At 53.2% G+C, this 12,527-nt stretch overlaps 1 protein-coding gene across 4 annotated transcripts in view; it reads right to left on the reverse strand.

The window, feature by feature from the left end:
• Positions 1-560: 560 nt before the first annotated feature.
• The window catches only part of TBC1D2 (TBC1 domain family member 2), a 42,638-nt gene continuing 30,671 nt past the window's right edge, over positions 561-12,527 (reverse strand). For all 4 annotated transcript variants that reach the window (XM_027549736.1, XM_027549739.1, XM_027549737.1 and 1 more), the window contains 6 exons: positions 11,067-11,260; positions 9,235-9,711; positions 4,826-4,946; positions 2,500-2,685; positions 1,654-1,775; positions 561-1,086 (listed from right to left, as the gene is read on the reverse strand). In XM_027549736.1, coding sequence (XP_027405537.1) covers positions 879-1,086; positions 1,654-1,775; positions 2,500-2,685; positions 4,826-4,946; positions 9,235-9,711; positions 11,067-11,260 — 1,308 coding nt within the window. In that variant the 3' untranslated portion in view covers positions 561-878. The remainder of the gene's footprint in view (positions 1,087-1,653; positions 1,776-2,499; positions 2,686-4,825; positions 4,947-9,234; positions 9,712-11,066; positions 11,261-12,527) is intronic.

Consider the following 12,527-nt stretch of genomic DNA (forward strand, 5'->3'; position numbering starts at 1 on the left):
CTGCTGAGGAAGGGCCTGGAAGAGCCCAGAAGAACTGGAGCTGAGTTCTGCACAAGCTAGCCCTGACCTGGCTGCAGGCTCTGTCTGTCTCACCACCTTTTTCTCTCTCTCCCAACCACCCAGTTTTCAAAGAGGTGACCCTTCTTGCCCCTGACTATGAAGTTGGTGGTGGGAGATCAGACTTTGGCCAGCTAACCAGGGCTCTCTGTTCAATCCCCGCACCAAGTTTTTCTTGGTGGTGGACAGGGGTTTCCCTAGAAACCCCCCAACACCCAAGATGGGCTGTGAGGAGAAAGGAGAGGGCAGGTGCAAGGCCCAGGAAACGGGTAGGTGGGAGCTGGGCCTGGATCAAAAGGCCAACCAGTATTTGAGAGACACTGTCGCCCACAAAGACGGGAGCTGTAAATGCATATGGACTCAGCTCCTCCGGGAACCAGGATTGGCCCTGCAGAGACACCATGAGAAACAGCAGCCAGAGACATCCTAGGCTGAGAAGGCCCTGGTGGTGCGACATCCTGGAGCCCCAGGCCCACCCAGGAACAACCAGTTACTGAGAACTGTTTAGGTTCCAGAGCTTGTGAACTATTTCCAGTATTTACACTGTTATACACAGATAAAACTTAGAGAATGTTCAAGGTTAACCCTATAAAGACAGCACTCTTGCTTGTCTGGGTGCTACAGTGCTCTGCGGAGGAAGTGAGAAGGGGTGCTCATGAGGAGAAAACCCAATCAGTGGCTTCAGAAGCCAACGTTTCAATGGGGAGACTGAGTCCCACAGAGGAGAAGGGACTTGAGGGTCACATATCGCTGCATGGCCGTCCTTCTCTGGGCCTGCCAGCCCAGGGTGAGAAAGGGCTTGGGGTGGGCAGGCAGCCATGTCAGGGCTCTGCCTCCCCCTCATCCTCACTCGGGGAACCCTCGGGCACCGCGGGGCCCTGGGCTGCCCGGGTCTCCAGGTACTCGGCCTTGAGCTGCTCCAGTTCGTTCAGCTCAGCCTCCAGCCGCTCCCGGTGGGCTGCCCGCAGCTGGCGCAGCTGTTTCATGGGAAAGGGGTTCATGTCGTTGAAGGCAATGTGCATCAGCTTCCTGGGGAGAAAGCAGAGTCAGAGTCAGCGGGCATCCTGGGCACCCCTGCGTTCACTCCACTCAGGCAGCCGAGGCCCCTTCCTGAGAGGAAACAGTGACTGAGAAGACAGTTTCCACCCGAAGTGATAAGTACTGAGGCAGGAAGAAACTTAGGGCTGAGGGACCTCTAACCTTGGAAGAACAAGTTGGTCAGGGAAGGCTTCCTGGAGGAGGGGACTGTGAGCTGAGTTTTGAGGAAAAAGCACAGGTGGGCGAGACAAGCACGGTGCTGGTGGGAGTGCAGGGAGGCATTCTAAGCAGAAGAGCCTGCCGGGCCAGAAGCCCAGAGACGGAGGCTGTCCTGGGAACTCAGACAGCTCTGTTGGGCAGGATCCTAGGGCATGGGTGTTGGGGGCAGGAGAACAAAACTGCGTGGGGTCCTTGAGTGCCATGTTAAGGGGACAGATTCTGAGGCAGTGGGATGTCCCTAAAGATTTCTAAGCTGTGATGGAGGGTCAGTGCTCTGTTCTGTGTCCTGGGGTCGCGCTCATGGGGGTGGTGGAGGGGCGGGGGAGGAGCGGGTCTCACCGGCTGTCACAGATGGTCTTGGTGAAGAAATGCAGGTACTGGTAGATTTCCAGGCTATCCTGTAGCCTCAGGAGTGCCTCCTCGTTGTACTTGAAGATGGCCAGGGCATAGCGGAACACCACCTGGGGGGCAGAGTGGGGTGCAGGGTGGGGATAGGGAGCCAGGGCAGGGAAGCCCCAGAACCTACACCCCCAGGCGGTGTGGACGGCCCTGGACAGGCTGCAGAGACAGGAGGCTTGGAAGAAACATGTGGGGCAAAGCCAAGGCAGGGGTGGCTGGAAACTGCACGGGGAGCTCAGCTGGCAATCTGGGGATTGGGAGCCTGACTGTCCTGGGAGCCGGGGCAAAGTGTTGCCCCTTTTGGATCTAATGAGGGTAACCCTGTCTTTACATGGCGTGCTAGCAGGAGTTGCATGGAGAGATGGATCCGAGGGTGCTTGGTGAACTGTGAGGACTACCATCATGGGGAAACGTGGCGGAGGCCAGGGGAGGGCCTGCCCAGGATCTCCTCGCAAGGAAAAGGGCAGAGCTGGGAGAAGCCGCCCCGTCTAGGGCTCGGTCTGAACAGGAGGAGGAGGCAGCAGTGATGTGCCTTCTGGGCAGGCTGAAGCCCCCTGTTCGGAGGAAGGGAATCCTCCCAGCTCTAGGATGGTCTTCAGAGGCAGAAGCACCACTTCCTCTCAGGGATGCAGAGCACTTGAGCTGATGAAGCCAGGCTCCCTAGAGAGGTCCCCCAGGGCCCCGCTGGGTGGGCTCCATCCTCCCTTTATCCAGGGGCAGAATCAAGACCCAGAGGAGGCAGGGACTTGCTCAAGACCCTCCCGCTCACCCTCTGCGGTGCCCTACCTTGATGCCCTCGTAGAGGAAGGCGTCCCAGACCTGGAGGAGGATGTTGCTGATGAGACTGTCTGCAAAGACCACAAGGAACCAGTTGAAGGTGATGAAGGATAGGTCCACGTGGCGCTGTCCCAGGTGGGCCATCAGCCTGGGCAGCTTCTCCAAGAGGAGGTCCTGTAGCACCCGCTGGTCCACCTGCAGCCAAGAGAGGACCTGTTGTGCTACCCTGCAGGAGGGGCTGTCTGCTTCCCATCTACCCCTCACACCCAGCCGGTCCACACACAGCCCTGGGGCTGCTCCCAGTGGGTCCTGCCCCGTCTGGGGGCACAGAGTGTCCGGAGGAGCTGGTGCCCAGCCTGACAGGGAGACACGTCACTCCATAGGTGAGTAGCCCTCCAGGTTGGGAGCTCTGATGCAGAGGTCTCTGTAGATCAGAAGTTCTTAGCCCGTGGAGTTTGGGCCCCTTTGTCCTGAACCTCAAGCCAAGATGGAGCTGAGGCTTGGATCGGTTGATACCACAGCCTCGACTTTGCACCTATTTTGGGTCTGATGCACAAGATGCTCAGGGCAAGGTCGTGGGGCCCAGAGGTGATGGTGCTGAGCGTGGTCACTGTCATGCCTCCGTCCTTGTTTCACTGGACCTGGTTGATCACTCCCAGCACTGGCTCCTTCCCTGCCCTAGGATATGGTTGTTCTGTGGCTGCTCCTATCTCAGTGATGAGCTCATTTTAGGGTCCTCTTGCTCTTTCTTTCTTGGAATTGCTGGTTTCTCAGCCCTCTCCCCATTTCAGTCTTCTTCCAGACTTAGCTCTCAGCTGTGGTGAACACCCTCTTCCCTCCTTCCTCACCCTGAACTCCAGGTCCGCTGTGGCGCTCAAAGCCTAGGGTAACCCACTAAATCTAAGATGCCACTGAACCCGCTGAAGGATGCATGGATGGACTGATGATGTCTGAGATTTACTGCAAGGTCATCAAAGCAGGGGGAATGGTGTGAGTATAGGTGAGAATAGTACTAGCCTCCCTGTGTTGGTAATTATTGAAGCTAGGTTAATGAATACATGGAGGTTCATTACACTTTCTCTCTGCTTTTGTACATTTGAAATTTTCTGTATTTCAGAAAATACATGACCAGAGATGGTGTGGCCATCCTGTGATCAGAACAGATAGCCAGAAGGAGCCTTTAGCTTTCTCATTATCTGTGAAAAATAATCCTCCATTTAAGCCACTATTAGGAGAGATTAGCTCAAGTTGGAGGAGTAGAAGGAAGTGAACTCACCCCTTCTTATGAAAACAACAAAATCACAACTGCTGAACAGCCATCATCAAAAGAATCCCTGGAACCTACCAAAAAAGGCACTACTAAGTTGGGCCTCCCTGCCACACAGCAGAGCACAGTCCTCACCTGGTTCACCACCTATTTCCTGATGACTCCCAAGTCTTCCTCTCCATCCCTGACCTCTCTCCTCACCTCTCCACCCAGGAGGAGAAAACAGTGCCGGGTGCTTGAAGGAGGAAAGGGGAACAGGATGGGGGGTGGGGGTGGTGCAGGTAATGGCTCGGTAGGTTTCGATGGGGAGTGAGAAGGTTCCCGCTGAGTAGCATCCCTCTCTTCATCAGGCAGATGCACCGATGCAGCGAGAATAGGACAAGGGGTGAGGAGGGAGAGGCTGGAGGGAGGAGGTGTGAGATGGTCTCACATTTACACCTCTCAACAATCCCAGGAAGCAGTGCTACGCCCATTGGGAAGCAGGCAGGCCTGAGGTTCAGAGAGGTGATGCCACCTGCCAAGGGCACAAGGCTGTTTTCCGAGGGGCTGGCTCTGACCCTAGCTCTGCCTGACCCCAGGGCTGGCCTGCGCTCAGAGGGCAGCGGAGGGGCTGTGAGAAGACAGGCAGCTGTGCTTCTCAGTGGGCGATTATGGGAGCGTGTGAAGCATCCCAGTCATCCCGCCCTCCCAAGTCCCAGCTTCCTTGTTACCTGACCTCTCTTTTGAAACTCTTAGCTGGCAAACACCAAGTGACACTAGATTTCCTCCTCCTCCCTTCCCTAGGATATCTCATAACATAATGTCCTCCCTTCCCTAGGATATCTCATAACATAATGTCCTCCCTGGAGTAACAACCACCTATGGTGTGGGCAGGGCCCTGACAATTCTCAAGGCCGTCAGCTCACTGGAATATCACAGCAGTCCCAGAGCAGGGTTTACTGGCCCACTGTACAGAGGGAGAAATGGAGATTCAGAGATTCATTGGCTTTTCAGAGACTCATTGGCTCCTAGGAACAATTCAGTGGCACCAACCTGCATGGCCCCCAGTCCTCTCCCTGACTGGCTCACCTGGGATGCCAAGAGCGTCTTGCTGTAGTAGTCAGCTGGCATGATGGTCTCCACAATGGCCACCAGACACCAGAAGGCACTCTCCTCCTCATCCAGGACCAGCAGAGCGATGGCCGCCAGTCTGGAGTGGGAGGAAAGGAGGCCTGGAGTGACCCACGGCAGTTACAACCAGGCAGCCCGAGGCAGGTGTGGCTCCCTGGGGCGTGTCCTCCCCACCACACTCCCTAACCAGGCTGGTGTTCCTGGAAACTGGGGCGAGATGAACGTGCTTTTGAAGAGGACTACCTAGGGGATTTATGGAGTGATGGGGATCATCTTAGAGCAGGGCCTCTGGAGTCCTGTTGCCTGGGTATGAATGCCGGTCCTGTAGCTTCCTTGCTGGGTGACTGTGAGCAAGGTCCTTAACCTCTCTGAGCCTCAGCCTCATAATAATCACAGGACTGTTTCAAGGATGAACGGAGTAAATACACGCTAACTGCCTAGCACAGTGCCTAATGGGCTTCCCAAGTGGCGCTAGTGGTAAAGAACCCACCTGCCAACGTGGCAGACATGAGACGCGGGTTCGATCCTTGGGTTGGGAAGATCCCCTGGAGGAGGGCATAGCAACCCACCCCAGTATTCTTGCCTGGAGAATTCCGTGGACAGAGGAGCCTGGCGGGCTGTAGTCCATGGGGTTGTGAAGAGTCTGACGCAACTGAAGTGACTTAGCATGCATGCACGGTGGCTAACATGCAGTGAGATCTCTTTATAAAGTTTAGCTGCCCTCATCTTAATATTCACGGGCTTTGAGACCTTGGCAAGTGTGTTAGTCTCTCTCAGCCTCATTCTCATTACCTGTCAAGTGGGGTTAACAATATTCCCCTCCCAGGCCTGTGAGACGTGAAGGAGACAGACACACAGCATCTTGCTCACTGTCTGGCACCTACCAGGCGCTCAGTACTCAGAGTTCCTTTTCTCCTTTGCTTCCCCTCTCCCCCAGACTTACCACGACGCTCTAGAGATCATGGATAAAAAAGAAGAAAACCCCACAGGGCTGAGCAGGGATGTCTGCCTGGAAGAAGCACTATTTTCTCTCCTTCCCTGGCAGATTTCATCCAGGGTGCATCCTTTTTTTTTCTTTTTGGCTGTGCCAAACAGCATTCAGGATTTTAGTTCCTGACCAGGGACTGAAACTGTGTCCCCTGCGGTGGAAGCACAGAGTCTTAACCACTGGATCACCAGGGAAGTCCCCAGGGTGAATCTGAGAATACATTGCCCAGGAATGTTCATGGCATTATTCATAATAGCCAAAAGGTAGAAACAATCCAAATGCCCATCAGCTGGTTAGTGGATACTCAAAGTATGGCACATCCATGCAGTGGGATGTAGCTCAGTAAAAAAAGAACAAAACATATGCTCTGACAAGGATGAACCTCAAGAACAGGCTAAGGGGAAGAAGCTTGATGCAAATGACCACACAGCATATGACTGGTATATGAAATGTCCACAAGAGCGCCCACAGAAACAGAAGGAAGATTTGTCGTTGTCCAGGGCTGCAAGTGGGAATGGAGAGTGACTGAGAATTGGTACAAGATGTCTTTTAGGGGTGATGGAAATGCTCTAAAGTTGAATTGTGGTGATAGCTATACAACTCCGTGAATTTACTCCAGATCATTGAGTTGTACACTTAAAACCGGTGGGGAAAAAATGGTCAGTGATGAGAGGCTGCTGGCATTCACTAGGGGCCTATCAACCTCTTGGGGCTACAGCCAGACTCCAGGCTGAATACATTCAGGCTTGAGAAGGTCTGCAAAGGAGGGTGATGTGGGAAAGAAAAAACTATTAATACTTTAAATAACTCTACTTATATGTTAGAGAGAAATGAATTTTAAAATTTTGCTCTGAATTAGTATTAAATCATTACTATGATATCTGCCTTGCTCTAAACAGGCTGGGTTTGCTGCATAAAAGCAGGTTCTGTCCTCTTGAGACACCACACATGCAGTTCTAATGGCTGCCACTGGACGGCAGCACTCAGACAAGTGAAAGGGGCTGGGTTTGAAGGGCCTTTGAAAGAATACAGTGCACTCTCCACATTTCAACAGGCTGTATTACAAATGTGTGTGTGTGCGCGCGTGTGTGTGCATGTGTGTGTGCGTGTGCGCACGTGCTCAGTCATGCCTGACTCTTTGGGATCCCATGGACTGTACAAATAACCTTCTATTTAAAGCAATAGTATGAATATCTGCCTAAATGCCAATAAATACAGCATTCAAAGAAAGAAGTAAAGAAATACCTCAGCTGCTCCTCTACAGCCCTCAGCAGCCTTTGTGCAGCCTCTTCCCACTCCGGGAGAAGCTTCTTTCCTTCTACAAGCCTTCCACAAGGCTTACCTCCAGACACTGTCTTGCTATGGGAATTTCCCCCTGCTCCTTCAGCATAGATTAGACTCCAAAGCTCATAGGTGGCTAACCCCATTCTTGCTCTCAAAAAAGTTATATCTGATCAGGGAAAAAAGTTTCTGAGTGCTCTCAGCACACTCTCCACCATAGCTCCCATTGTGAGTGTGTGGGCACACGGTAGGAAGGAGCAGGTCTGGGGGCTGGAGACCAGGGTTAGCAGTTGGCTTAGCCCCTATGCATAGTGAGGCCCAGGTCAGGTTCCTTAGCTTCTCAGACACTCTGTTGTGTCAGCTGGGCTTTCCTGAGGATTAGATGACATCAGGTATGTACCTGGCATCCAGGAGGCTCTCCTTAAGTCTTAGCTCCTACCTGATCTTTGCGTGAAATGTACAAACCATTCATACTAATCTCATAGCTTTCAGTTCCCTTCAAATCTCATCTTAAAGAGGATTCAGAAGTTTTGTCCTTTCTGAATTTTAACATGTTCAAACAGATAAGTGTGCACGTTTCTGCTCAGCTGCTGAATGAATAAATGTATAAATTTCTACGGACACCCTCTATAGCAGATGTTTAGAGTAGTGTGAAATCTGAACAAGTTTCCAAAGAGGCATAGACTGAGAGGCATTACTGTTCAGGTTTAACTCTGAATTCCCAGAAACTGTACATGTATAGGGCTTCCCTGATGGCTCAGTGGTAAAGAATTCGCTTGCCAATGCAGGAAATGTAGGTTCAATTCCTGGGTCGAGAAGATCCCATGGAAAAGGAAATGGCAACCCATTCCAGTATTCTTGCCTGGGAAATCCCATGCACAGAGGAGCCTGGTGGGCTACAGTCCACTGGGTCGCAAAGAGTGGGACGTGACTTAGCAACTAAACAACAAATGCTCAGTTTCACCCAGTTTGAGCTGGGAAAAGGTATTAAAAACAGCTACGTTTGGGAACCATTCCAATTTGAGTAGGGACACTCTGAATACTTATTCTGTGTTAAGTAAATGCCATATACTTCCTATTCTGAAAAAAGAGCTTCTATATGAATGGCTTATGTAAATTTTGTCTGAGTATATATGTGTTTAAATTAAGTTGAACCAAAACTTGCTTTGGGATATATTTGAGATTAGGCCACCTCTATGGGGGCAGCCTTGAGAGCTCCCCATAGTACTGGAAAGGCACTTCTCTGTCTCTTTCGAGCCTCCCAAGAAGTCAGAGAGGTCAAACAGATGGGGACAAGCAGTCGAAAAGACATGTTGAAGACAGAGTTGGGCCAGAGTCCCAGCCCTACCAAGTCACCCCATCCCAGCTCCCCCCTACCATCCCTTGTCTCCTGCTGTTGAACCAGAAGTAAAAATGAATCCAGGCTGGGCCAGACTCCTTCCTTTGGGAATTTAGGCCTACAACATGAGGGTGTCAACAAGTGGGTTGCTGAAAGCCTTGACTCAGGGGCTAAGATCGCTATTCTGACAGTCCTGATGGGCCGGAAATATCCACAGAATGACAGTGAGATTGGTCTGCTGAGAGAGAAGGAAGCAGCCATGTATTATGAGAGGTCAGAGACCTCCACAGAGGGCTGTACAGTCTCAGGGAACAGCATCTCCTTGGAATATGGCACGAATGGGACCCCCTGGGGTTGTGCTGTGGCCCCACTAGAGACAGCAGTTGCCTCGGCTTGCAATGACCGTCTGCCCCCAGCCCTACTTCCTTTCCCAACTTTCGGGAGCCTCCTCTGTCACATTTACAAATTCTCTTTTCCTTGGGCTCCTCCAAGTGGATTTTGTTTAAAGCAATGATCCCTGACCCAGGCAGTGGGCTACACGACCCCAGTGGCCCTCTCGTGTGCTCTCTGCGGGAGCGGCACCACCCTGTGGACACGTCACAGGGGAGGGCATGGGACGAGGAGCCGGGGCTCTGACCCAACTCTGTTTTCAGTGTGATCTTTCACCTGCTTGTGCTCATCTGGTTGACCTCCCTGGCTTCTTGGGTGGCTCCAAAGGGACAGAGAGGTGCCCTGGAAGGTCGAGGCTGCATAGCTTACCTGTTTAGGCCCTGGCAGTAGCCAATGGTGGGGTTCTGCCAGGAGAAGGCCAGCAGCACCCGGCGGAGCTTGTCAGGGAAGCTGGAGGTGGGACAGGTGAAGTGCTTGTTATTGGGGAAGGTCCGGTTCAGATCCAGCTCAATCTGGCGGGCAGCAGAGTGCTTGCAGGCCTGGCCCCGGCTCAGCAGCGCCTGGTAGCAGCCGGGGGCCTGCAGGTGCTGGACTCGGAGGCGGATCAGCCACCTCCAAACACGCGGCCGGTGCTCGTGGGGCACGCCCGCCCGCAGCAGCTGCTTCAGTTCTGCCGAGGGGGCCAGCTCGCCCAGGGTGGCCCAGCGCTCCCGCAGTGGCCGCTCCACGGCCTCGTGGGCCAGCAGGTGGTGGGAGTGCACTTCCAGTGCCTGGATCTTGGCCAGCAGCCTCAGGTCCTCCACCTCGTAGTTGGGCACCGTCAGGAAGCCGTACTCATCATACTCACTGCCAGCAAAAGTCCGTGTCAGCAACACTTTGCAAGGCCCTTCCCAAGATAAGGGGCAGTGAGGAGAGGGTGGGGCCTGGGCAGGGAGCCTGCGGGGCTTTACTGTAGGTTGGCCATGTGGCTCCGGGCAGGTCACTTCAGTGCTCTGGACCTCAGTTTGCTCTGTACAGTGGGTACAGGGGCTCTTGCACTGCCTCATGAAGACCCAGTGAGATCCTCAGATGTAAACTGCTAGGGGCTAGACTAGACAGTGCCTGGTACATAGCAAGTGCTAAAAGAGATATGCTCATTCATTCTGCGCAAATATAAAGGACCCTCGGGACTTCCCTGGTGGTCCAGTGGTTAAGAACATGCCTTATAATGCAGGGGACGTGGGTTCAATCCCTGCTTGGGAAACTAAGATCCCACAGGCTGTGGAACAACTAAGCCTATACGCTGTGGCTAATGAAGCCTGTGCCCTCTGGGGCATGTGTGTTACAACTAGAGTCTGTGCGACACAATGCAAGATCCTGCATAACGCAACAAAGATCCTGCATGCTGCAAGTAAGACCTGATGCAGCCAAACAAATAAGTATTAAAAAAAGAAAAAAGAACCCTCTTATTACTCCATGAAGCCTTAGGCCCTAGGAGGCCTGTACTACCATTGGACAGCCACACTTCCGCAGCCAGGAAGCCCAAGGCCAGATGGGGAGCAGGCAGCACCAACAACATGCAGGACTGAGCAGTGGAGACCCATTCCGCACAGCCTTTCAGCAGTCAGCATTCATTTGCCCCTATTATATGCTCTGCCTGTGCTATCTCATTTAATCCTCATGATCCTGCGAAGCTGGTGATCTCAGCCTACGTCTTAGGGAGGCTGAGTAGGAGGCTCAGAAAGGTAAAGTGACTTGTCCAAGGTTACACAGTAAAAAAGTCAAGTCCGGCTCCAAAGCCTAGTTGCTGGCCACTGGACTACCCAGCCTCTAGGGACCTTTGACCCCAGCCACAGCCCATTCTGTTTTATTTAACTGCCCGGGTCCACCGTCCTCAGCAAAGGCTTGGCTCAGAGGAGGCAGGTGGCTTGTGTCCCCTCCTCCCCTCTCTGACAAACACCTCTGGGAGACAGTCTGGGGCAGCGGGAAAAAACAGAACTCGGGAGGCAGGCCCATGGCGGCTACACTAGTGTGCGTGTGGCCTTGGGCAGGGGCCGGCCGCACCTCTTGGCTATAAAATGGGGTTCGTCCCAACCACATGCTCATCCGTCTGAAGGTACAAGGAGGTAAGGGATGGGCAGCGCTCACACGGTCAGCAGCACTGGCAGCAGGGTGGCTGGCAGCACCCGGGGCCTGCAGACCCAGCCCTGCTCCGGGCTCACCTGATGGTGCTGGGGCTGAGCACGACGCTGTCGGCCGAGGCCTCGCTGGCTTCCCACTGCAGTGCCTCCTGGATGAGCTGCCTCAGGAGCTCCGAGCACTCGCCGGCCTCCACCCCCAAGGCCTCCTGCAGCCTCCGCAGCCCTGCCAGGTACTTGCTCTCCACCCGACAGTTCTGGGCTTGGAGGTAGGCGCACTGTGGGAGGCAGAGGTCGGGGGTGGTCAGGCCACCTGGTTGGGCTTGGGCCAGAGGCCTGAACAGCTTTAGGCAGTCCAGCCCTTCCAGCTCTCATCTTCCATTCCCCCGACCCCAGCCATTCATATGAAGAAAAGGAGAGGAGCCCCGAATGCAAGAGTTTACAGTAAGGCAGAAAGGGCTCCAGGCTAGAGAACCAGGCCCAGGGCTGGAGCTAGATTCAGAAACAAGAGGGGCGAAGTGGGCAGGGGCAGCACAGGCTCTTGCGTGGCCTGCAGTCCCATCCTGTTCAGCCACTACAGGCTGGGTGACCTACAGCAAAATTTCTTAACCTCTCTGTGCTTTAATGTCTTCATCTGAACATTGGGGATAATAGTGTCTGCCTCAGAATTCTTGTGTGACTCAGATGAGCCAAAGCCCTTGCAGGGCACTTGGCCCATAGCAAGCTCCCTGTAGGGGATATACCCGAGCAGTGCCCAGGGGATGGACATGGAGCTCTGGACACTGCCCTTGTGCCTTCTAATGTCACCTGGGGGGCTTTTCCTGTTCCTCCAGCACACCACGTCTCTCCCACCTCGTGGGGCACACACTGCACATCCCCCATCTGCCTGCCCCCATATCTTCCTGTTTCTTTGTATGCCTCATGATATTTTGTTGAAAATGGAACATCTGAACCTAATAAGGTGGGGTGGAATTAATTAAAGAAAGCTCAGCGAAGAAAAGAGTCCAGTCAGGCCTGTTTGGGGACCTCTCAGGTCCTGTCCCCTGCAACACTAACTGCTCCAAGCAGGAAGAAGTGTACACCTACATCTCTGATGCGAAGGTGCCTCCACTTCATTCTCCAGCAGGAAAAGCAGAGACTTCAGCAGTCCAAACAATGAGAAGCCTCCACACCGCTAGTGGACTTTCTGGTTATCACAGTCCTTCCTAACCCTTCCCTTTTCCCTATAAAAAGCAAGTTTCCCTTCCCTGTTCCTTGAATTTGCCTGCGGTTCACCACAGTTCATGGATCCCAAGTTGTAATTCCTCTGGTTAGTCCCGAATAAACTTGCTTTTGCTTGTAAAATAACTAGCCGCTGTATTATTAGAACTGACAGTGGTAACTCGGGGAATCAGGTTCTCCCTCTTACTCTAGGGTTTGCTGTTTTTGATTGTTTATACCTCAAGGATAAACAATAAGGTATAAACTTAAGTTCTTAGGTCTTTTCTGCACCTTTCCCTGGGCATGTGTGGTCACTTTCTAATTTCCCCCCCATCTGCAGTTGTT

Source organism: Bos indicus x Bos taurus, chromosome 8 (assembly GCF_003369695.1).
Source record: "Bos indicus x Bos taurus breed Angus x Brahman F1 hybrid chromosome 8, Bos_hybrid_MaternalHap_v2.0, whole genome shotgun sequence".
Classification (NCBI taxonomy): Eukaryota; Metazoa; Chordata; class Mammalia; order Artiodactyla; family Bovidae; genus Bos; species Bos indicus x Bos taurus.